Here is a 22,027-nt window from a genome sequence, read left to right as displayed (position 1 = left end):
GCGGTCTTGTGATTTTCGTGGACACTTTTGAGTGGTGCCCTAATAACGTTTAGCTTTTGAATGGTCTAGAGCAGCGGTCCCCAGCCGTTTTGGCACCAGGGACCAGTTTCGTGGAAGACAATTTTACCATGGATGGTGGGGGAGTGGTGATTCAGGTGGTAACGCGAGCGATGTGGGGGATGGTTCAGGCGGTAATGCGAGTGATGGGGAGGTTGGTTCCAGCCGTAACGGGGGTGATGGGGAGGTTGGTTCCGGCGGTAATGTGAGCGATGGGGAGGTTGGTTCCGGTAATGCGGGTGATGGGGAGGTTGGTTCAGGCGGTAATGCGGGGCGATGGGGAGCGGCAGAGGCAGCTTCGCCGCTCACTTGCTTGCCACTCACCTCCTGCTGGTAGCGGCCCACGGCCTGGGGGGTGGGGACCCCTGGTCTAGAGAGTTTCAGTGCAGTTCTTAATAAAAATGATTTGTGGGCAAGTGGGCCTAGCTACGTGAGCTTTCCAGGTATGTGTCATTAAATGAATTTTTTGCTTGTTAGTTTGGGTAGGATTTCTGTTGTAGAAACCAGAAGAAAGACTGTATGAATATATTATTTTACCAAATCAGGATCATAACATGCATTATGTTCTGCAGAGTGGTTATTCTCATTTACAAAAGTCTTGTGGGCATATTTCTCATCAATATTTAGTGTTTTACATTTTCTTCCCAAAATGCATTCCTTTTTTCCTTTTGTTGTGGTATAATGTAGACCGAAAAGCATACTAAAAGAAGTGATTAATGTGTGTGTAGTATGTATATATTGTATGTATATGCACACATGTATACAAACATCCATGTAACCACCACCCAGACTGAACTATATAACATTTTGAGCCCCCAAATGGTCCCCCTCATGCCCCTCCCTAATCAATACCCTTTGCCTCAAAGATAGCCATGGTTCTGATGCACACCATCATTCTTATAAGTGGAATCATACAGTTTATACTCTTTTGTGTTTGACTTCTTTCACTCAACATAATGTCTGTGTGATTCATTCATGTTGTTTTATATTGTCTATTTAAATAATTATATAATAACAGCTTCACAGAAGCTTCTTCCTTTGTCAGTTTGATGTTTATTGAACGGCTACTCTGCATCCGGCACTGGTGATGCAAGGATGAGCCACAGTCCACAGGGTAGTTGTGTTCAGAGAGTTTATAACCTGGGGAAAAACAGATGTTAAATGACCAAGGAAACAAAACTGCTAGTATAACAAGCGCTACAGAGAAATTGTGAAAATTTCTAAGTTAGCAGTTGTCTCCCCAGGGCTAGCATTCAGAAGAGTCCAAACCAGAGATATCAATTTGGGTGTTTCTTAATTGAAGCCTCCATGAGTGTGGATTAAATCCCTCAGGGAATAGTATAGGGTAAGAAGAAAACAGTGTGTAGCCTGAGCCTTGAACAACTCTGACATTTAGTTGTTGGTTAGAACATCTACCAGCAGAGGGACCAGAGAGGCACGGGGAAAGCCAGTCGAGTGTGGATGCTGAGAGAAATGGCAGATCTCTTCATTTAAGCCCATAAATGGGCTTACAGTATGTTTTATTTTTTGAGGGAGAGGGTGTGGCTTCTTTCATGAAACATAAAATTTTGAGATTTATTCATGTTGTTGCCTGTCTTAATATAGTCCATGCATATTCCATTGTATGGATATACCACAATCCATCCATCCGTCGGCTGCTGAGGAACTCCTGGGTTATTGTAGTTTTGGGCTGTTACAAATAGAGCTGCTGTGAACGTCAGTGTCCACATCTTTGTATGGAAACATGCTGCTGTTTCTCTGGGGTAAAGTTCCAACTAGGGGTGAAATGGCTGCAACATGTGGCAGCTGTAAGTTTAATATTTAAGAAACTGCCAAATTGCTTCCAAAGCGGACGTACCATTTATGTTTTTACAAGCAGCGTGTCAGTGTTCCAATTGCACCACGGCCTCACCAGCACTTGTTGGGGTTGCTTTTTTTAATTATAGCCATTCTAGTGGCCGTGTAGTGGTGCTCATTGTAGATTTTATTTGTATTTCTATAATGACTAGTGATGTTGGGAATCTTTTCTTGTATTTCTTGTATTTATATACATTTACTGTATATATATATATATATATATATATATATATATGTATGCATACATATATATATCTTCTTTGGTGAATTGTTTGCTGTAATCTTATTTTGTTTTTAATTTCTGGGTGTGCAAGCCCAGTGCCCCACCATGACTCTGGGATCTGGGACATCCCTGGGACTATGGGGCCCTCTGAGGGGTGGCTGGCCAGACCTTGTCCACACGCTGGTGGCCACACGCTCATGTCCGCACACTTCCCCACCCGCGGGCACTGGGTCAAGGCAGTGAGGCGCAGGTGGGGTTAGGAGTTTGTGGCCACACCTGCCTTTGAATCTTGGCTGTCCCTTAATAGATGCTTGACCTTGGGCCCATAACCTTCCTGTACCTCAGTTCTCTTATCTGTAGGTTGGGGAAACTACCTATATGTTTAGAGTACCTGGAGCATAGTGAGCTTACAAGAAATTTTAGCTGTTGGTATTATTTCAGTTAGCTAAAGGCATCATTATACACTGTAAACAGTGTATTCCTTCATTTATCAATATAGGAATTTTGAAAAATTTTATGTTTACTTATTTTTTATTGAAGTATACTTGATTTACAATATGTTAATTTCTGCTGTACAGCAAAGTGATTCAGTTATACATATATATTCTTTTTCATATTCTTTTCCATTATGGTTTATCACAGAATATTGAATATCATTCCTTGTGCTATACAGTAGGACCTTGTTGTTTATATACATAGTAGTTTGTCTCTGCTAATATCAATCTCCTAATTTATCCCTCCTTCACCTCCTTTCCCCTTTGGTAACCATAAATTTGTTTTCTACGTCTATGAGTCTGTTTCTTTTTTGTAAATAAGTTCATTTGTATCATATTTTAGATTCCACTTATAAGTGAAATCATATGGCATTTGTCTTTCTCTGTCTGACTTAATTCACTTAGTATGACAGTCTCTAGGTCCATCCGTGTTACTGCAAATGACATTATTTCATTCTTTCTTATGGCTGAATAATATCCCATTGTATGTATGTACCACATCATCTTTATCCATTCATCTGTTGATGGACATTTAGGTTGCTTTCATGTCTTGGCTATTGTGAATAGTGCTGCTGTGAGCATTGGGGTGCATGTATATTTTCCAATTAGAGTTTTCTACAGATACATGCCCAGGAGTAGGATTGCTGGATCATATGGTAGTTCTATTGATATTTTTAGAATACTGTTCTCTATGGTGGCTGCAACAGCTTATACCAACAGTGTAGGAGAGTTCCCTTTCTCCACAACCCTCCTGTTTGCTGTAATCTTTTGCCTATTATTTATTTATTTATTTATTTTTATTAGAGTATAGTTGCTTTACAATATTATGTTAGTTTATACTGTACAGCAAAGTAAATCAGCTATATGTATACATATATCCCCTCTTTTTTGGATTTCCTTCTCATTTAGGTCACCACAGAGCATTGAATAGAGTTTCCTGTGCAATACAGTAGGTTCTCGTTAGTTATCTGTTTTATACATAGTATCAGTAGTGTATATATGTCAATCCCAATCTACCAATTCATCCCACTGCCTCGCTTTCCCCCTTGGTATCCAAACATACATCTGTGTCTCTATTTCTGCTTTGTAAATAAGATCCTCTATACCAATTTTTTCAGATTCCACATATATGTGTTGATATATGATATTTGTTTTTCTCTTTCTGACTTCACTCTGTATGACAGTCTCTAGGTCCGTCCATGTCTCTACAAATGACTCAATTTTGTTCCTTTTTATGGCTGAGTAATATTCTATTATGTTTATATATCACATCTTCTTTATCCATTCCTCTGTTGATGGACATTTAGGTTGTTTCCATGTCCTGGCTGTTGTAAACAGTGCTACAGTGAACATTGAGGTGCATGTGTCTTTTTGAATTTGGTTTTCTTTGGGTATATGCCCAGTAGTGGGATTGTTGGGTCACGTGGTAGTTCTAGTCTTAGTTTTTTAAGGAATCTCCATACTGTTCTCCACAGTGGCTGTATCAATTTACATTCCAACCAACAATGCATGAGGGTTCCCTTTTCTCCACACCCTCTCCAGCATTTACTGTTTGTAGATTTTTTGATGATGGCCATTCTGAGGTGTGAGGTGATACCTCATTGTAGTTCTGATTTTGCATTTCTCTAATAATTAGTGATGTTGAGCAACTTCTCATGTGTTTGTTGGCCATCTGTATGTCTTCTTTGGAGAAATGTCTATTTAGGCCTTCCACCCATTTTTCAATTGGGTTGTTTGTTTTTTTGATATTTAGCTGCATGAGCTGTTTGTATATTTTGGAGATTAATCCTTTGTCAGTTGCTTCAGGTGCAAATATTTTCTCCCATTCTGAGTGTTGTCTTTTCATCTTGTTTATGGTTTCCTTTGCTGTGCAAAACATTTTAAGTTTAATTAGGTCCCATTTGTTTATTTCTGTTTTTATTCTCATTACTCTAGGAGGTGGGTCAAAAAAGATCTGGCTGTGATATATGTCAAAGAGTGTTCTGCTTATGTTTTCCTCTAAGAGTTTTATAGTGTCTGGCCTTACATTTAGATCTTTAATCCATTTTGAGTTTATTTTTGTGTATGGTGTTAGGGAGTGTTCTAATTTCATTCTTTTACATGTAGCTGTCCAGTTTTCCCAGCACCACTTATTGAAGAGGCTGTCTTTGCTCCATTGTATATTCTGGCCTCCTTTGTCATAGATTAGGTGACCATAGGTGTGTGGGTTTATCTCTGGTCTTTCTATCCTGTTCCATTGATCTATATTTCTGTTTTTGTGCCAGTACCATACTATCTTGATTACTCTAGCTTTGTAGTACAGTCTGAAGTCAGGGAGCCTGATTCTTCCAGCTCCATTTTTGTTTCTCAAGATTGCTTTTGCTATTCGAGGTCTTTTGTGTTTCCATATGAATTGTAAAATTTTTTGTTCTAGTTTTGTGAAAAATGCCATTGGTAGTTTGATAGGGATTGCATTGAATCTGTAGATTGCTTTGGGTAATATAGTCATTTTCACAATATTGATTCTTCCAATCCAAGAACATGGTATATCTCTCCATCCCTTTGTGTCGTCTTTGATTTCTTTCATCAGTATCTTATAGTTTTCTGCATACAGGTCTTTTGCCTCGTTAGATAGGTTTATTCCTAGGTATTTTATTCTTTTTGTTGCAGTGGTAAATGGGATTGTTTCCTTAATTCCTTTTTCTCATCTTTCATTGTTAGTGTATAGGAATACAAGAGATTACCATATATTAATTTTGTATCCTGCAACTTTACTAAATTCATTGATTAGTTCTAGTAGTTTTCTGGTGGCATCTTTAGGATTTTCTATGTATAGTATCATGTCATCTGCAAACAGTGACAGTTTTACTTCTTCTTTTCTGATTTGTATTCCTTTTATTTCTTTTTCTTCTCTGATTGCCGTGGCTAGGACTTCCAAAGCTATGTTAAATAATAGTGGCCAGAGTGGGCACCCTTGTCTTGTTCCCTGTTTTAGAGGAAACACTTTCAGTTTTTCACAGTTGAGAATAATATTTGCTCTGGGTTTGTCATATATGACCTTTATTATGTTGAGGTAGGTTCCCTCTATGTCCACTTTCTGGAGAGTTTTTATCATAAATGGGTGTTGAATTTTGTCGAAAGCTTTTTCTGCATGATCGTATGGTTTTTATTCTTCAACTTGTTAATATTGTGTATCACATTGATTGATTTGCATATATTGAAGAATCTGTGCATCCCTGGGGTAAATCCCACTTGATCATGGTGTATGATCTTTTTAATGTGTTGTTGGATTCTGTTTGCTAATATTTTGTTGAGGATTTTTGCGTCTATGTTCATCAGTGATATTGGCCTGTAATTTTCTTTTTTTGTGATAACTTTGTCTGGTTTTGGTATCAGGGTGATGGTGGCCTCGTAGAATGAGTTTGGGAATGTTCCTCCCTTTGTAATTTTTTGGAAGAGTTTGAGAAGGATCTGTGTTAGCTCTTCTCTAAATGTTTGATAGAATTCACCTGTGAAGCCATCTGGTCCTTGACTTTTGCTTGTTGGAAAATTTTTAATCACAGTTTCAATTTCATTACTTGTGATTGGTCTGTTCATATTTTCTAATTCTTCCTGGTTCAGTCTTGGAAGCTTGTACTTTTCTAAGAATTTGTCCATTTCTTCCAGGTTGTCCATTTTATTGGCATATAGTTGCTTGTAGTAGTCTCATGATCCTTTGCATTTCTGCGGTGTCAGTTATAACTTCTCCTTTTTCACTTCTAATTTTATTGATTTGAGTCCTCTCCCTTTTTTTCTTGATGAGTCTGGCTAAAGGTTTATCAATTTTGTTTATCTTCTCAAAGAACCAGCTTTTAGTTTTACTGATCTTTGCTAGTGTTTTTTTCATTTCTCTTTCATTTATTTCTGCTCTGATCTTTATGATTTCTTTCCTTCTACTGACTTTGGGTTTTGTTTGTTCTTCTTTCTCTGGTTCCTTTAGGTGTAAGATTAGATTGTTTATTTGAGATTTTTCTTGTTTCTTGAGGTGAGATTGAATTACTATAAACTTCCCTCTTAGAACTGCTTTTGCTGCATCCCATAGGTTTTGGGTCATCGTGTTTTCATTGTCATTTGTTTCTAGTTAGTTTTTTATTTCTTCTTTGATTTCTTCAGTGATCTCTTGGTTATTTAGTAGCGTATTGTTTAGCCTCCATGTGTTTGTGTTTTATACAGTTTTTTTCCTGTATTTGATTTCTAATTTCATAACGTTGTGGTCGGAAAAGATGCTTGATACGATTTCAGTTTTCTTAAATTTACCAAGGCTTGGTTTGTGACCCAAGATGTGATCTGTCCTGGAGAATGTTCTGTGTGCAGTTGAGAAGAAAGTGTATTCTGCTGGTTTCAGATGGAATGTCCTATAGATATTAATTAACGCTATTGGTCTAATGTGTCGTTTAAGGCTTGTGTTTCCTTATTAATTTTCTGTCTGGATGATCTATCCATTGGTGTAAGTGGGGTGTTAAAGTTCCCCACTATTACTGTGTTACTGTCGATTTCCCCTTTTATGACTGTTAGCATTTGCCTTATGTATTGAGGTGCTCCTCTGTTGGGTGAATAAATGTTTACAATTGTTATATCTTCTTCTTGGATTGATCTCTTGATCATTATGTAGTGTCCTTCCTTGTGTTTTGTGGGTTTTGCCTATTTTTTAATTGAATTGTTTTCATCTTATTAAATTTAGAGCTCTTTATATATTCTAAATACAAGTTCTTTCTTAGATGTATGTTTTAAAATATTTTCTCCCAGCCTGTGGCTTCCCTTTTTATTTTCTTAATAGTGTCTTTGCAGAGCAAATATTTTTAAAGTTTTAATTATTAAATACTTATTATTTAATATATTTTTTTAAGTTCACATGTTTTTTTTTTTTTTTAATTGTATTAAGAAACCTTTACCAAACCCAGGGTCTCTAAGATTTTCTCCTCTGTTTTCCTCCAGAAGTATTTTAGTTTTAATGCTTATATTCAGGTCTATGATGCATTCTCAGTTACTACTTTTTGTGTATGATATAAGGGTCTCTTTTTTTTTTTTTTGCACTATTTATTGCAAAGATTCCTTTCCCATATTTTCAGGATTTTGATTATGTTGAACTCTCTAATGACTGGACAGATAGCATGCATGGATGATTAGATTCTTGTTCATTGACGTAATTTTTAATAATAGATCAGTCACTGAAAACACTTAAGATGTAGTTTATCCTTTTACATCTATATATCAACAAATACAAAATGAAAACCTTTTCTTGAGGGGGGCCTTAAGTTTTTAGGGAGCTGTGACTCTTAATATTATCAAAACTCAAATTTATAGAATTTTCTTTCCTATTTTCTACTTCTTGGTTTGAAGAAAATTAACATTAGCCTTAGTAAAGATTTTTACAAAGCAGCACCCACTTTGGAGAGCACAGCATGTTCTATGTGAGACAACAAGAACTTGAATTGACTGTTTATGCTGTAAAACCTGTGATTCTTGGTGAACCTATGGTACACCTGCCAAAGGACAATTGCTGCTTTGCACTGATCAACTTCAGGCCTGAAAGAATCCACTTCTCCCATAACAGCACTGCCTCTGCAGGCTTCTAAGTAAGGCTGTTTCTTCTTCATGTACCGCTTGGCTCAGCATGGTGCCTCCTCAGTGCTGCTTCCAGAGCGTTCCCCTCACATCTTCCCTAACACCCCCCAGTTTGAGTCTTACGACATCATCCCTCTTGTTTCTCAGCAGCTTTGGATCCAGGCATCTTGCAGCTCTTTCCAGTACCACCCTTGCTGAAATTCCTGGGGACTTGGATATGGTCCTTCAGACCGTCGCCTGCCAACTCCTTGACTCATCTGCTTTGGTCTCATCCTCTACCCAGTTTCAGCCACTCACTCTCGAGGTCATACCCCATGGCTTGTCATCACCAGTAACCTGCGACCCTCCGTGGTCTCAGTTTGCTCTCTCCCGCCGTCTGACCACTGCCTCCTGTCTTTCCATCTCACTCTCTCTGGCTGCACATCTCCAGCCATCCTTCAGTTCTCGAGGGCCGCTGGGGTCTCAACACTGTCCTTCACCTTCCCCTCTTTCTTTCCTCTTATTCAGCTGAAATTCCGTGGTCAGTCATAATCACTCCCTGTGTACATTTTTAGCTCCTCTGCCCCTTTTTTATTTCTTTGTACATTTTTAGCTAAACCACAACTTGGTTAAATCTAATATCCCACCAGTTCTGTGTCTCACCTATGCAGCTGAACCGAGCTGGAAGACACAGACTTGCTGGTGCGTCTCATTTTACATTTCCCTGTGTGAACCCCTGGTCATCTGGTACTTCCCCCAGCCCTCTCACTACCCCTCTTCGGGGTGACCGTCTCCCACTGTCCTTTCTGCAGACCTTCAGCACCACTTCCCCACTCTCTCCTCTGATACCTTCCAAGGTAAGGGACCGCCTACTTCTGAGAAAGTTGAAACACATACAAGAGAATCTCTTGACTCCCCGACTACGTTTGCCCCCACCGGCATCAATGTGGCCGCCTCGCTGCCCGTTACTGCCTTCGAGCTGTGCTGGGGGCAGTCCTGTCGTAAAGTCAGCGGCTGCACGTTGTCTGTTGGGTCCCTTTGCCTCTCACCTACTCAAGATCTTTGCTTTACCAGTTCTCCCCTCTTTGCTGCACCCACGGCTTCCCCTGCTCTGCAGGGTCGTATCCACTAGCAGGAAAGCAGGCTTATTTGTCTTTAAACAGACTTCTCAGGATCCCACTCCTGTCAGCCACTGCTCCCATTCTCCTGCCTGTGCAGCATCTGTCTCAGAGTTCTACCCCCACCCCGCCCCCCTTAAACTCACTTCCGTCACGGTTTCCCCACCATCATGTTAGAACTGCACTTGTTGCTGATGCTAATGCCTGTTCTCAGTCCTCGTCTGGACTGGCAGCGGCGTTCAAAGGACAGATGCTCATCTGCTTATTACTTCCTTCTGACACTTAATAAGATTTGGCTTCCAGGATACTGTGACCTTCTAGGTTTCTCTCCTGTCTCACTGGATGATCTGCATTTCCTGTGGTGGTTTCCCTCTCCTGTGCTCCCTCCTAAGGACGCAGAGCTTAAGGACTCAGGCCTGGCCCCTCTTCTCTTTTGTTTGCGTTCACCCCCTCCATGATTTCGTCTAGTCTCATAGCCTTAAATAGCATCCCTATCCTAAGGATGCTCAGATTTTTATCTCCAGCGTGAACTTCTCCTCTGACGTCCAGACTTGTCTGATTGTCTACTTAGCATCTCCAGTTGGGTCTAAAAGACATCTCAGAGTCATCGTATCTAGAACTAAACCCTGTCTTCTGCTCAGACCCACTCAGTCAAAGTCTTCTCATTTCAGTTGTTGGCATTTCTGGCCTTGAGCTGCTCAGACCTTGAAACCTCTCTTTCTTTTTCTCCACATCCTGCATCCAACCCATCAGGAAATACTGAAGGCTACACTTTTAAAATATAGCTAAATCCAGCCTTTAGATCTAACTTCCAGATTACAGAGAAATACAGAGGACAGAGGAATAGGTTAAACTGAGTCACAAGGAAAGGATCAGGAAAATCCAGAAAGTGGGATATTTCACAGGACAGTTGACCTGGTCTCTTCAGCAAGTGAATGTCAAGAGAAGAAAGGAACGGGGTGGACTATTCTAGATCACAGAGTTCAGAGAGAAAGACGCTGACGTGTCACGTGGTTCTTCTGGAAGACCTGCTGTGTGCAGAGCGTGGATGCCCCGGAGGACGTCATGCTACGCGAGAAAGCCAGTCCCAGGGGGCAGACTGCACCACTCCACTTCTGGGAGGTGTCTGAAGTGGTCAGACTCATGGAAGCAGAGTGAAGTGGTGGCTGCCAGGGGCTGGGATTTGGGGGAAATGGGGAGTTGCTGTTCAACAGGTATAAAGTTTCAGTTGCATGAGATGCATAAGCCCTTAAGGCCTGCTGTGCAGCACTGTGCTTGTGGTTAATAGCACTGTACTCTGATCTTGAATGTCTCTTGAGAGGGCAGAGCTCATGTTAAGTGTTCTTACCACAGTTTCAAAAACAAAAACAAATGCAATGCATGAAGCTTGGATCTTGTTTGAACAAAGACATTTCAAGGATGTAATGGAGGAAATTTGAATATAGATTATTAGGTGGTATTCTGGGAGTGTTACTTTGTTATGTTAGGTGTAGGATCAGAACCATGGTTAGTAAGGCACAGGAAAGTGCCTTACTTATTACAGATGTATAGTGGAATTTTTAGGAGTAAAAAGTTTTATGATAAAAATTATTACCTTTACTGCTACCATATTGGTCTGGCTGCCATCATCTCTTGCCCATATGATGTTGGTAACTTCCTGACTAGTGTCGGTGTTTCTGTAGTTGCCTGCCCCAGAGTCTCATGTGAACCCAGCAGCCACAGTGAGGTTTTCTGCTTAGAGCCCTGCACTGATGCCCCATTTCACTCAGGGTAAAAGCCAAAGGATTCACAGTGATGTGATGTATCAGAGCCCAAGTGACCTGAGCCCTTGGTACCACTCGGACCTCATTCCTTTTTTTTTTTTTTTAACATCTTTATTGGAATATAGTTGCTTTACAATGTGTGTCAGTTTCTGCTTTGTAACAAAGTGAATCAGTTATACACATACATACGTTCCCATATCTCTTCCCTCTTGAACTCTGACCTCATTTGCTGGCCTTCTTTCCCACAGCGGTGCCCTGCTCGTCCTCACACGTCTCCTGCTGGGGGCATCCTGCGTGGCCTGTCCCTCTGCCTCGGATGTTTATCAGTCAGACATCCACATGCTGCCCTTCCTCACCAGCTGCCAGTCCCCACTGAGAGCCGTCCGCCTCTCCACCTAGCCCACCCTGACCACCTGTTCAATATTGCCGCCCCCCTTACCTCCCAGAGCCCCTTGTCCTGCTCTAGAGTAGGTGTTCTGTAAATGTTAGCTAAATGAATGAATATGGAATTGTGAACTTGGAAATGAAAAGAAAGCAACTTTTATCTTCTTTTATCCTTTATCTCCAAGAAGAGTTCACCACTCTACCATTTTCCATCAACAGTTTCCCTGATACCAAATCGATGTTCTGACACCAGCTTCCCGAGGTAGCTCAGACCCCACAGGTTAAGGTCACAGTCCTTTGATTCTGACACTCGGGGCAGACTCGGCAGTTAAGGCCCCAGTCCCACAAGACTGTCCCTGCTGCAGATGCCAGGTGGATATGGATGGGGTCCTTGGGGCACCCACACTTCTGCCCAGCCAACTGCAAATGCAGGAGTTCCCATGAACCCACTCAGGTTTGATATTTGTGAGAATGACACAAAAGTCAGGGAAGCTCTATACTTATGATTACATTTTTATTATACAGGATCCAACTCAGGAACAGCCAAATGAAGGAGATGCACAGGGACGTGTGGGGTAGAGGCAGCGCAGAGCTCTGGGACCCCGCAAGCCCACTGCCTTCCCAGCACAGTGATGTGCTCACCCTGAACCCTGTTGTTTAGCGTTTTTGGGGGAGTTTCACTAAAGAGACATGAGTGAAGTCGTTAGCCATGTGTTTGAACTCCGCCGCCCGTCCCTTCCTGGAGGTCAGGGGGTGGGGCTGAAAGTTCCTCTGGGACCAGCCCCCGTCCTGAAGCTGTCTGTGGGTCCCACAGTGAATCACCCTGTTAGCATAAGCTCCGGTGTGGCTGGAAAGGGCTCATGATGAGTTATAAAAGACACCCCATCACTCAGGAAATTCTCAGGGTTTTAGGAGCTCAGTGCCAGGATCCAGGGACAGAGGGCAAATATATTTTTTATTCTGCCACAATTGCCTATTGATTGAAAGAGCAAGATCAGAAGTAGTAAGTTGTGCCTCTAAGTGCCATTAGGTTTTATTTTCAGAGTTCAAGAGAGAGGGAAAAAGAAAGTAGATGAGACCAAAAGAGATAAAATGAAGGCCAAGCTGCGGACAGTGGTGGAATGCCGCTTTTTATTTATGGGACCTGATTGCCTGCCCTTGGTTTAGAGCCTGTGCCTCTGCGCCTCTGTTGCTCTTTCTAACACAGCAGGGGCTAAAGCATAATTTGCTTTATTTTTGTTGTCATCAAGGATGCGAAATATAAATGTCATAGCCAACTCTTCAATATCCATTTAGTGGCAGGGGACCAAAATGATTGTTTTAGGTAATGAAAAGATCATTAGAAAATAGACCTAAGAGGGACTTCCCTGGCGGTCCGGTGGTTAAGACTCCAAGCTTCCACTGCAGGGGGCACGGGTTTGATCCCTGGTCAGGGAACTAAGATCCCGCATGCTGCACAGTGTGGCCAAAAGAAAAAGGAAAATAGACCTAAGAATTAACATATCTATTTTAAAAAATAGTAACATTTGCTAATAAAAATGTCATATTAAGAAATTGAGTCAAAATACAGCGTTTGTTTCGGACCCCATCTTAATTTGGGGGACTTCAATAAAAATATTATGGTACTTAAATAATTTAAGCAGTAGAAATAAAATTTAATTTTTTGGTTTCTGTGGAAGCAGTTGACTGCAGGATGACAGTGTATTCCTGGAAATATGTTATGGATTAAAATTAATGGGCTTTTCCTTTAGCTTAAGCTATGACTGGTGCATAAGTTACAGCCGAATAGATGTGTTACTGGGAAAGTCGAGGAAATGGCTTCGTATGTTTTGTGGCTGGTTTGTGTCATTTCCTTAACAGGAGTCAGGACATATTAAGATGCTAAAGATGGTTTCTGGCTCATGAAGAACATTCCCAGTAAGATTATCCCTTGTCATTTACGTATCTGTGCAGAACTATAATCTGTTAATATTTTGGAGAAAATCACCTTTATGCTGTTTGATCCTAGCCTGAGAACATTTATTAAGGGGTACTTAGAAAACATTGCTGAAATTGTAAACTACTTAGAGAAACAGAATTATGGCTAGATGCCTGCATATTTGAGTCAAGTTCATGACTAGGAAAAATATTGAATGGAAGAATGCTGTGGACTACTATTCTTTTTCTTTTTTTTAATTGAAGTATGGTTGATTTACAGTGTTGTGTTAATTTCTGCTGTACAGCAAAGTGATCCAGTTATACATATATATACATTCTTTTTTTAAAATATTCTTTTCCATTATGGTTCATTAGGCGATATTGAATATAGTTCGCTATGCTATACAGCAGCACCTTGTTGTCGATCCATTCTATGTATAAAAGCTTACATTTGCTAATCCCAACCTCCCACTCCATCCCTCCCCCAACCCCCTCCCCCTTGGCAACCACCAGTCTGTTCTCTATGTCTGTGAATCTGTTCTGTTTCATAGATAAGTTAGCTTGTGTCATAGTTTAGATTTGTGGACTACTATTCTTGCTGTGTTCCGCCCAAGTAGCAGATTGGAAGCTTATTAAATAAAAGTGCTATCACCTTCCAAATGTGTTTCAGTGCACAGGTATCAGTGAGAACTGCTGTGTTCTCATTGAACACAGCATGAAGTGCTGGGCAGACAGTGGTGAATGAGACAGACACCTGCCCCTATTGACCATAGAACATCTTGAACGATGTGGGTCTTTGTTCTCTGTGACTAGACAGCTGAGCAGGAAGGAGAGAATTAGCCACAGGACCTTGGTGTTGTTTGCTAGGACCAGTTTCGTGTTGAACTCTGCTGATCTCTTGTAACAAAAGCGACAGCACCATCAACTCTGCCACTTAACGGTGTGATTGAACTTGGGGAAATTACTTAACTTCTGAGTCTGATATTGCTCAGCATAACATGGGGACAGTGATACCTTCCTGGCAGTGTCACTGTGAACGCAGAGTGCCTGGCTCCATGGTTGGCAGGTTACTGGTGCTGAGTACATGGTGGTAATGGCTGTCTTTTGTTGTCTTCCTGTCCAGCTCAGGCACATTCTGAGGCTTTGATGTGGTCAACTTTTAGGCAAGAAGCAAACTGTATCATAGTGATTGGTTTGAAATACTTTATTCAGATTTTTCTGAGTTCTTTGATTCATAAGAAGTGTTGCTCTAAGTTGTAAATGAAGTATCCCATAATCTTGGAGTTCTCAGAGTATCTAATTTGAGACATTTTAATTTTTTTTTAATAAATTTATTTTTTTATTTTTGGCTGCATTGGGTCTTCGTTGCTGCGTGCAGGCTTTCTCTAGTTGCGGCGAGTGGGGGGCTACTCTTAGTTGCGGTGCACGGGCTTCTCATTGCGGTGGCTTCTCTTACTGTGGAGCACAGGCTATAGGCATGCAGGCTTCAGTAGTTGTGGCACGTGGGCTCAGTAGTTGTAGTTCGCGGGTTGTAGAGCACAGGCTCAGTAATTGTGACGCACAGGGTTGCTTAGTTGCTCTGTGGCATGTGGAATCTTCCCGGACCAGGGCTTGAACCCATGTCCCCTGCGTTGACAGGCAGATTCTTAACCACTGCGCCACCAGGGAAGCCCTCTTAGACATTTTAAAGCATTCTTTTTTTATAAGTTAAGGGGTTTCCTGTTGAAATATAAGTATCTTTTAGCTGTGTGGCCTTGAATTGCCACTTAGCTAGTAAGTTCAGTGCCTTTGGCTTTGGGTAATCATCACCCATTTAGCACCAGACTCACAGATTGCCCTACTTAGGATTGTCCTTTTTGATTGGAAAGACTATTACTTGATTGGAAATGATGATGAATTTTAGATTACAGGTTTTTTGATTATTAAAAATATGGAATATTTTCTACTTTCTGAACTATTTTTATAACAACTCTGATATTTCAGTAGAATTCACTTAAGTTGTTGGATTAGGCAAAACCTTCTTAGATATAATACCAACAGCAAAAGATAGATAAATTGAATGTTATCAAAAATTAAAAACCATTGTGCTGCAAATTATGCCATCAAGAAAGCGAAAAGATAACTCACAGAATGTGAGAAATTATTTACACATCTTATATCTGATAAGGGGCTTTTACCCTGAATACTAAAAACAAAAAAACAAAAAAACAGAAAAAACCTCTCACAACTCAATAATAAAAAGACAATTCAGTTGTTTAACAGGAAAGACTCTGAATAGACTTCTCCATAGAGGATATACAGATGGCCAATAAGCACATGAAAAGATGCTCAACGTTGTTAGTCATTAAGGAAATGCAAATCAAAACCACAGTGAGAGGGACTTCCCTGGTGGTGCAGTGGTTAAGAATCCGCCTGCCAACGCAGGGGACATGGGTTTGAGCCCTGGTCTGGGAAGATCCCACATGCCACAGAGCAAATAAGCCCGTGCACCACAACTGCTGAGCCCTTGTGCCACAACTGCTGAAGCCCGCACGCCTAGAGCCCGTGCTCCACAACAAGAGCAGCCACTGCAATGAGAGACCCACTCGCCGCAACTAGAGAAAGCCCACGCACAGCAACGAAGACCCAACACAGCCAAAAATTTAAAAAATAATAAAAATAAATGAATTATGAAAAAATTTAAAAAAACACATGGTGAGATAATATAATACTTCACACCCACTAGGATGGGCATAACTTTTTAGATAAAACACCCAACTGGCAATACCAAGTGTTGCTAGACTGTGGAGAAGCAAGATCCTTACAATGTTGCTGGTAGGAATGTAAAATGGTACAGTTGCTTTGGAAAACAGTTTGGTCACACTTCACATGTTAAACAGAGTTACTATGGGACGGAGCAATTCCACTCCTAGGCACATACCCACATGAAGCATGTATATCAGCTGATGAATAGATAAACAAAATGTAGTGTATCCATAAATGGAATGTTTTTGAGCCATAAAAAGGAATGAAGTGGTGACATGTCCTACAACATGGATGAACCTTAAAAGCATGCTGAGTGAAAGAAGCCAGACACAAAAGACCCTACACAGTGTATAATTTCATTTATATGAAATGTACAAAATCGGCAAACCCATGAAAACAGGAAGTAGATTAGTAATTTCTAGGGGCTGGAGAGAGGGAAATGGGAGTGACAGCCAGTGGATACAGGATTTCTTTGGGGAAGGTGGAAAGGTTCTAAAATTAGATTGTGGTGATGTGAATGTACTAAAATCCATTGCATTGTGTATTTCAAATGGGTGAGTTGTATGGTATGTGAATTATATCTCAATTTTAAAAAATTTAAGAGTAGAGAAATAGACAATAAAGTTAACATGTTAACTTGGATACAGGCTTCAAAAATAATCCTAATAGATTTCTACAGAGAAAACTTAGCTGTAACTTTTTTCGTAAATACTTATGCCTTGGGACTTCCCTGTTGGCACTGCAACTAGAGAAAGCCCACGTGCAGCAGCGAGGACCCAACACAGCCATTAATTAGTTAACTAATCAATCAAGCAATTAATTTTAAAAATTCTACAAAAAAATTCTTATGCCTAAATATGTATATTTTTCTTAATAATAATTTTTTAAAATTCTATATAGCAGGTTACTTTATTTAAAGATAATTTGATCAAAATTTAGTAGCAGTTGTATTTATCAGTCTGAGTGACAGTGTAAGTTGAAATGTAGTTTTTTTTCCCCTAACATACTTCTCTTGTTGCCATTATGTTTTTTGAGTGAACGGAGATTGTTGTGTTATGAAAAGATCTTTGGATTTGGCACTTGCTTGAGCAGGACAGAGGTGTTCAGTCTGTGGTCTTGAACAAATAATTTAATTTTTTAGAGCATCGATTTCAGGAACTTTAAAGCGACTAGCATGCCAGGATAAAAGCTTTTTTTTTTCTTTCTAGTGTTTATAGAAGTTTTGGAGGTTTTCCTAAGAAAAATAAGCATAAGTATATTCAGCGTCTATCCTTGTTTCAGTTTGTTTGTCCACACCAGTGTTATCTTAGATTTAGGGCTTCTGCAAACAGAAATGGTATCCAACTTTGTCTAATGTCTAGTATTACATAAACAGGTTCTCTGTTTATATTATTTAAAGAAACTGAAATTTTAATAACATTATTGGTGACCTTTGAAGTAGTAGGTGATGGAAGTCATTGAAATATTAACTGAAAAGCTTATTTTAACCTTCTTCCTAATATACGTCTTTTGCCTTTTATAAAACAATTGTCATTGATTTTGACTGTTTTTAGATATTAGCATGGTATCTACTAATTATGTTAATTCCAGATTAGTGTATAATATGAAAAACATGTATTAATTGTATGTTATCACTTTTCACCTTTTAGCTTGCTTTTGATAAAATTATGTTTTTTAATGAGTGATAACAGTTGATTTTAGAGATTACTGTAATTGCATTCGATCTCATGAACATGTATTATTTTGTGGCTCATATGTGTCAGATACCTTTTTTTGTTGCAGTTAAGTGATAATACAGGATGGGTTTCAATTTTGTGTGTGTGTGTGTGTGTGTGTGTGTGTGTGTGTGTTTGGTTTTGTTTTAGCTTGAAAGCTACATGATATTAACATGCTAGCTTTTTCTTATTTGCAGAGATCCTGCATATTTTGATGAAAATTGGCTAAACAGAATTAAAACTGAAGTAGGAGATAATTGGAGGCTAAAGGTATTTTCTTTTTATTTTCCTATTTGTTAATTAATCTTTTACTTGGGTGTATATAATACTTGTTGACTTTTGCTCTAATGTGTCTAGTGAGCTTTAGAAACTTAGATAGCCTTTGGTGAAATAATCTAGAATTGAAGATTGGGGTAACCTGGAATTGCTCACCAAGATATAGTCTGAGTCGGTAAAGCATAGTGACTGAGGGCTCGGGCTTCAGAGCCAGACTGCCTGTGTCCACATCCCAGCTCAGCCTCTCACAGCCACTGGGAAAGTCTTTAACCTTCCAGTGCCTGAGTTTTCCCGATTGTAAAATGGGGATTGTGATAGGATCTACCTCACCGGAGATAAATGAGTTAACACATATAATGTACTTAGGGTAGTAATGTTAGTTGCTAGTGTTGTTATTAATAATGAGGAAATACTGATCATTATTAACTGTGTCCAGAACACTCAGAGAATGGATTATTTTTATTTCCTTCCTAGTAGCCTTGTTTTTCAGTATTCCTCAAGCATCTTTGATGGAAACCCAGTGAGAAACACAGTTTACACTGCAGCCTTCCACCCACCTAACTGCATGTTCCTGAATTGTTGAATACGTTTTTAACCTTACTTAATGCAGTAATGTTTTTAGTTTAGTTTTTGAAATATAGATTGCAACTCATCTGTAAATTATTTTTTAACTTTATATTTTAAAACGATTATAGATTCACAGGGGTTGGGAAAAGAAATGTACAGAGAAGTTCCACATACCTTTCCCCTAGTTTCTCCAGGGCTAACATCTTGTGTGACTGTAATGCAGTAGCAAACCTGGGGAACCAACGTGGATACGATCCACAGCGTGTTCACAGTTCAGTCGTTTTGCACATACTCTTCTGTGTGTGTGCGCCGCTCTGTGTGGCCCTGTCAGCGTCTAGACTCACATAACGGCCCTGTGGTTGCGATGCAGGCTGCCCCATCCCTGCCAGATGTCCGGTGGTGCCTCTATCACATCAACCACAGCACCCTCACCCGAACCCCTGGCCACCGCTTACTTGTTCTCCATCTCTATAGTTTCCTTACACCACCTTGATCTGTGGTCATGACTGGCAGCTTGGAAAACTCTGGAGCCATTTATTTTTAATACACTTTGGTAGGGACTCTGAAATGCAAGTGAGTTAGCGTGTGAAACCCCTGGACTTAAGATGAGCTAAGCGTGGTTTGTCTTTATATTTCCCCATAAAACACGTTTGAGGAAAATATTTATTCACTGACTAGATATTGGGTCTGCCAAAATCTAATTCCTCCTTTTCACTAAGCTAGAGTGAATGGATGCTATTTAATTTCTAAATAACCTTTCAAGAATAGGCAATTAAAGTGATGGCTTTTTAACTTTATAACCTGTTTAAAGTCTTGCTGCTAAATCAGCTTATGTTTGCTGCTGCTTCACAAGAGGGAGTTGCGTGTCCCACGCCTGTGCACACAGTGTGCGCGTAAATCCACACGGTCTTCAGTGTCACCAGGGTGGCAAAGGCAGTAACAGAGAGAAAGCGAAATGTTTATTGTACTCTTAATATTCTGAACTGAAAGTAACCATTCAGATTTGCATTCCTATTCTCTATATTTTATCCTATATTATGTTTCTTCAATTATATTTCTTCAATTTTAAGATTGATTTTAAGATACCATTAATTAGTTATAAGATTTGTAGCTTTTTTCAGTGGAGAATAAACTACATTTTAAGTGAAAACATTGATTTTTAAGACTTTCTAATTTAAAATGTTATAATACGAAAAATTGAACACCCTAGAACCAGAGAAAGTATATTATATATTTTCCGTGTCTTCAAATTTTTAGGCATACAAAACATGTTAGTTTTATTTATGAGATTCTTTTGTTTTTAATATGAAGTTTTCAGTTTATTTTCTCCCTTAAAAATAAGTATGTCTTTGATTAACCACTGGATCCCCCTGCTGTGGAATCTTTTATTTGATAGCTATCACTCCTACAGTCTTCTGTCCTAGGACATCAACTATGAGCATCTACCTGGGGACAGCCAGGTAGATGATCAACAGCATCATATCGTGTGTGCATATGACTTAACACAAATTCAGCCAGATGAGTTGGGTCAAAAAAAAAGAGGGAAGAAAATAAGTTTACAGTAAATAGTGCAGGTGATTCTGCCCGTGATTTCGCCCAGGTAACATGACCAGGAGCCTGCGCTCTGGAGTTGAGTGAGTGTTGGTCCCTCATCCTGTCTTGTTACTGGGCTGCTTTTTATAGCACAAGTATCTTGGCAATGCTGAGCATTATACTAACATTTAAAGATGTAGTAGTATTTTTTTAACCTTATGGCTCCTAAATATTTACTTGGTCTCAGCTGAAGGAAAACACTTTTATGACCATGGAGGAATTTGGAGACATTCCTTCATAGGTGACTACCTGATTTGTAGGTTGTGTTAGGAGATATCCAAGGGTAATTTTGACTGTAATTTTTGTTTAATGCTCTAAATTTAGAACTTACCCTCTATGTAAGATGCAACTCTACTTTTCTGGGTGAAACAGCACTGAGCTCTAGTCTTCACTAAGAATGCCACATTTTTTTGTCCATGCAGAAGATCTACATAATTTAATCTTACTGTTAGGTCTTGTTCAGTTACCTTCGAATTTTTGTCAGTGTGGTTAGAACATTGAAAATTTAACATAATTGGATACTTAATTTGCTTTATAAATCTCTTAGATCAAATAAATTAAGCCACTGATAGTCTTTTTTATGATAGTAATTCAAATGTACTGTTGAATTTTATTTTTTATGTTTACTTTATTATTAACAAGAATGATTAGTTGGTTCAGAAATTTTTTAGGTTAAACTATATTTTCATCTGTGATTGCCTTTTACCCAGTTGTTTTCTCTCTCTTTAAACAGATAAGCAATTTAAAGAAAATTTTGAAAGGAATCCTGGATTACAATCATGAGGTAAGGAGTTTTTTTCATTCTGCTTGGAAGTATTACTGTAGGATAGTTTAATCTTAAAATATTTTACAGTAGTTTCAAGTAAAGGAAATATTACCTTAATATTAATAATCAGCTTTATCTTCCATTGTATGGTCTCTAAGATGTTGGTTCAAAAAGCTGGTTTACCAGCTATTAGATGTTTACTAGATAATCTTTTTCACTATAATATGGATAGTTTGTGAGTGGTTACTCATTTATGTTAAACTTTCCTATCTGCTGTCCATTAACTCTCTCCTTTCTTCCCTTACTCGTGAAGGTGGTTTAGAGTCCACGCATAGTTACTAACAAGTCCTGTGCCTACTTCCATTTTATTCCTCGGCAAACCCCTACCCCTAGATTAACTCAGTTTATCCTCTGAGTCTGCATCAGAACACGGTCAGGATATCGCAGGGGAAAAAAATCAGGCAGTGGAACTAGTTTTACTTTAAATTTCATGATCACAGATACCAAGTGGACACAACACAGCCTAGAAACACCTGTGTTATTTCCTTACTGTTTTTTCCTGACAAGCTTATGTGCATTTAAACCTACATCTATACTTATGTTATCTGTCTTCACCTCAGTATGTGACTGCCGTCCGCCCTACTATTCAAGTCCAAAGCCTACAGATCATCCTGCAGTCCTTCCTTCATTTGATATCGTCAGCAAGACCTATAGTTAAATCTCCAAAATACAGTTTTCTCTGTTTCTGCTGCCACCACCCTATACCGAGCCATCACCAGCTTTTGCTTAGATTACTCGCGGAGTGTGCCCTGATTTCACTCCTGCCCCACTACAGTCTATTCTCCACTCTCAAGCCAGGATGATTTTTTAAAAAGGAGAATTTATGTCACTCTCATCCTCCAAGCCATCTTCCATGGTTTCCCGTCGCATCGAGAATCAGATCCATACTTCTTACCTGGAGCCACCGGATGCCGCGTGACCCCCCTCACC

General features: G+C 39.6%; 1 protein-coding gene across 1 annotated transcript in view; it reads left to right on the top strand.

Moving 5' to 3' along the window:
- HOOK3 (hook microtubule tethering protein 3) overlaps positions 1-22,027 on the top strand; it is a 96,849-nt gene that overhangs the window by 9,945 nt on the left and 64,877 nt on the right. Inside the window, exons 3-4 of the mRNA XM_007455462.1 lie at positions 18,033-18,105; positions 21,005-21,055. Coding sequence (XP_007455524.1) covers positions 18,033-18,105; positions 21,005-21,055 — 124 coding nt within the window. The remainder of the gene's footprint in view (positions 1-18,032; positions 18,106-21,004; positions 21,056-22,027) is intronic.

The sequence above is a fragment of the Lipotes vexillifer genome, unplaced genomic scaffold (assembly GCF_000442215.2).
Source record: "Lipotes vexillifer unplaced genomic scaffold, Lipotes_vexillifer_v1.1 scaffold414, whole genome shotgun sequence".
NCBI classification, from domain to species: domain Eukaryota; kingdom Metazoa; phylum Chordata; class Mammalia; order Artiodactyla; family Lipotidae; genus Lipotes; species Lipotes vexillifer.
Note: the sequence above shows the minus strand (reverse complement) of the source record. Positions and strands in the feature narration are given on the sequence as shown.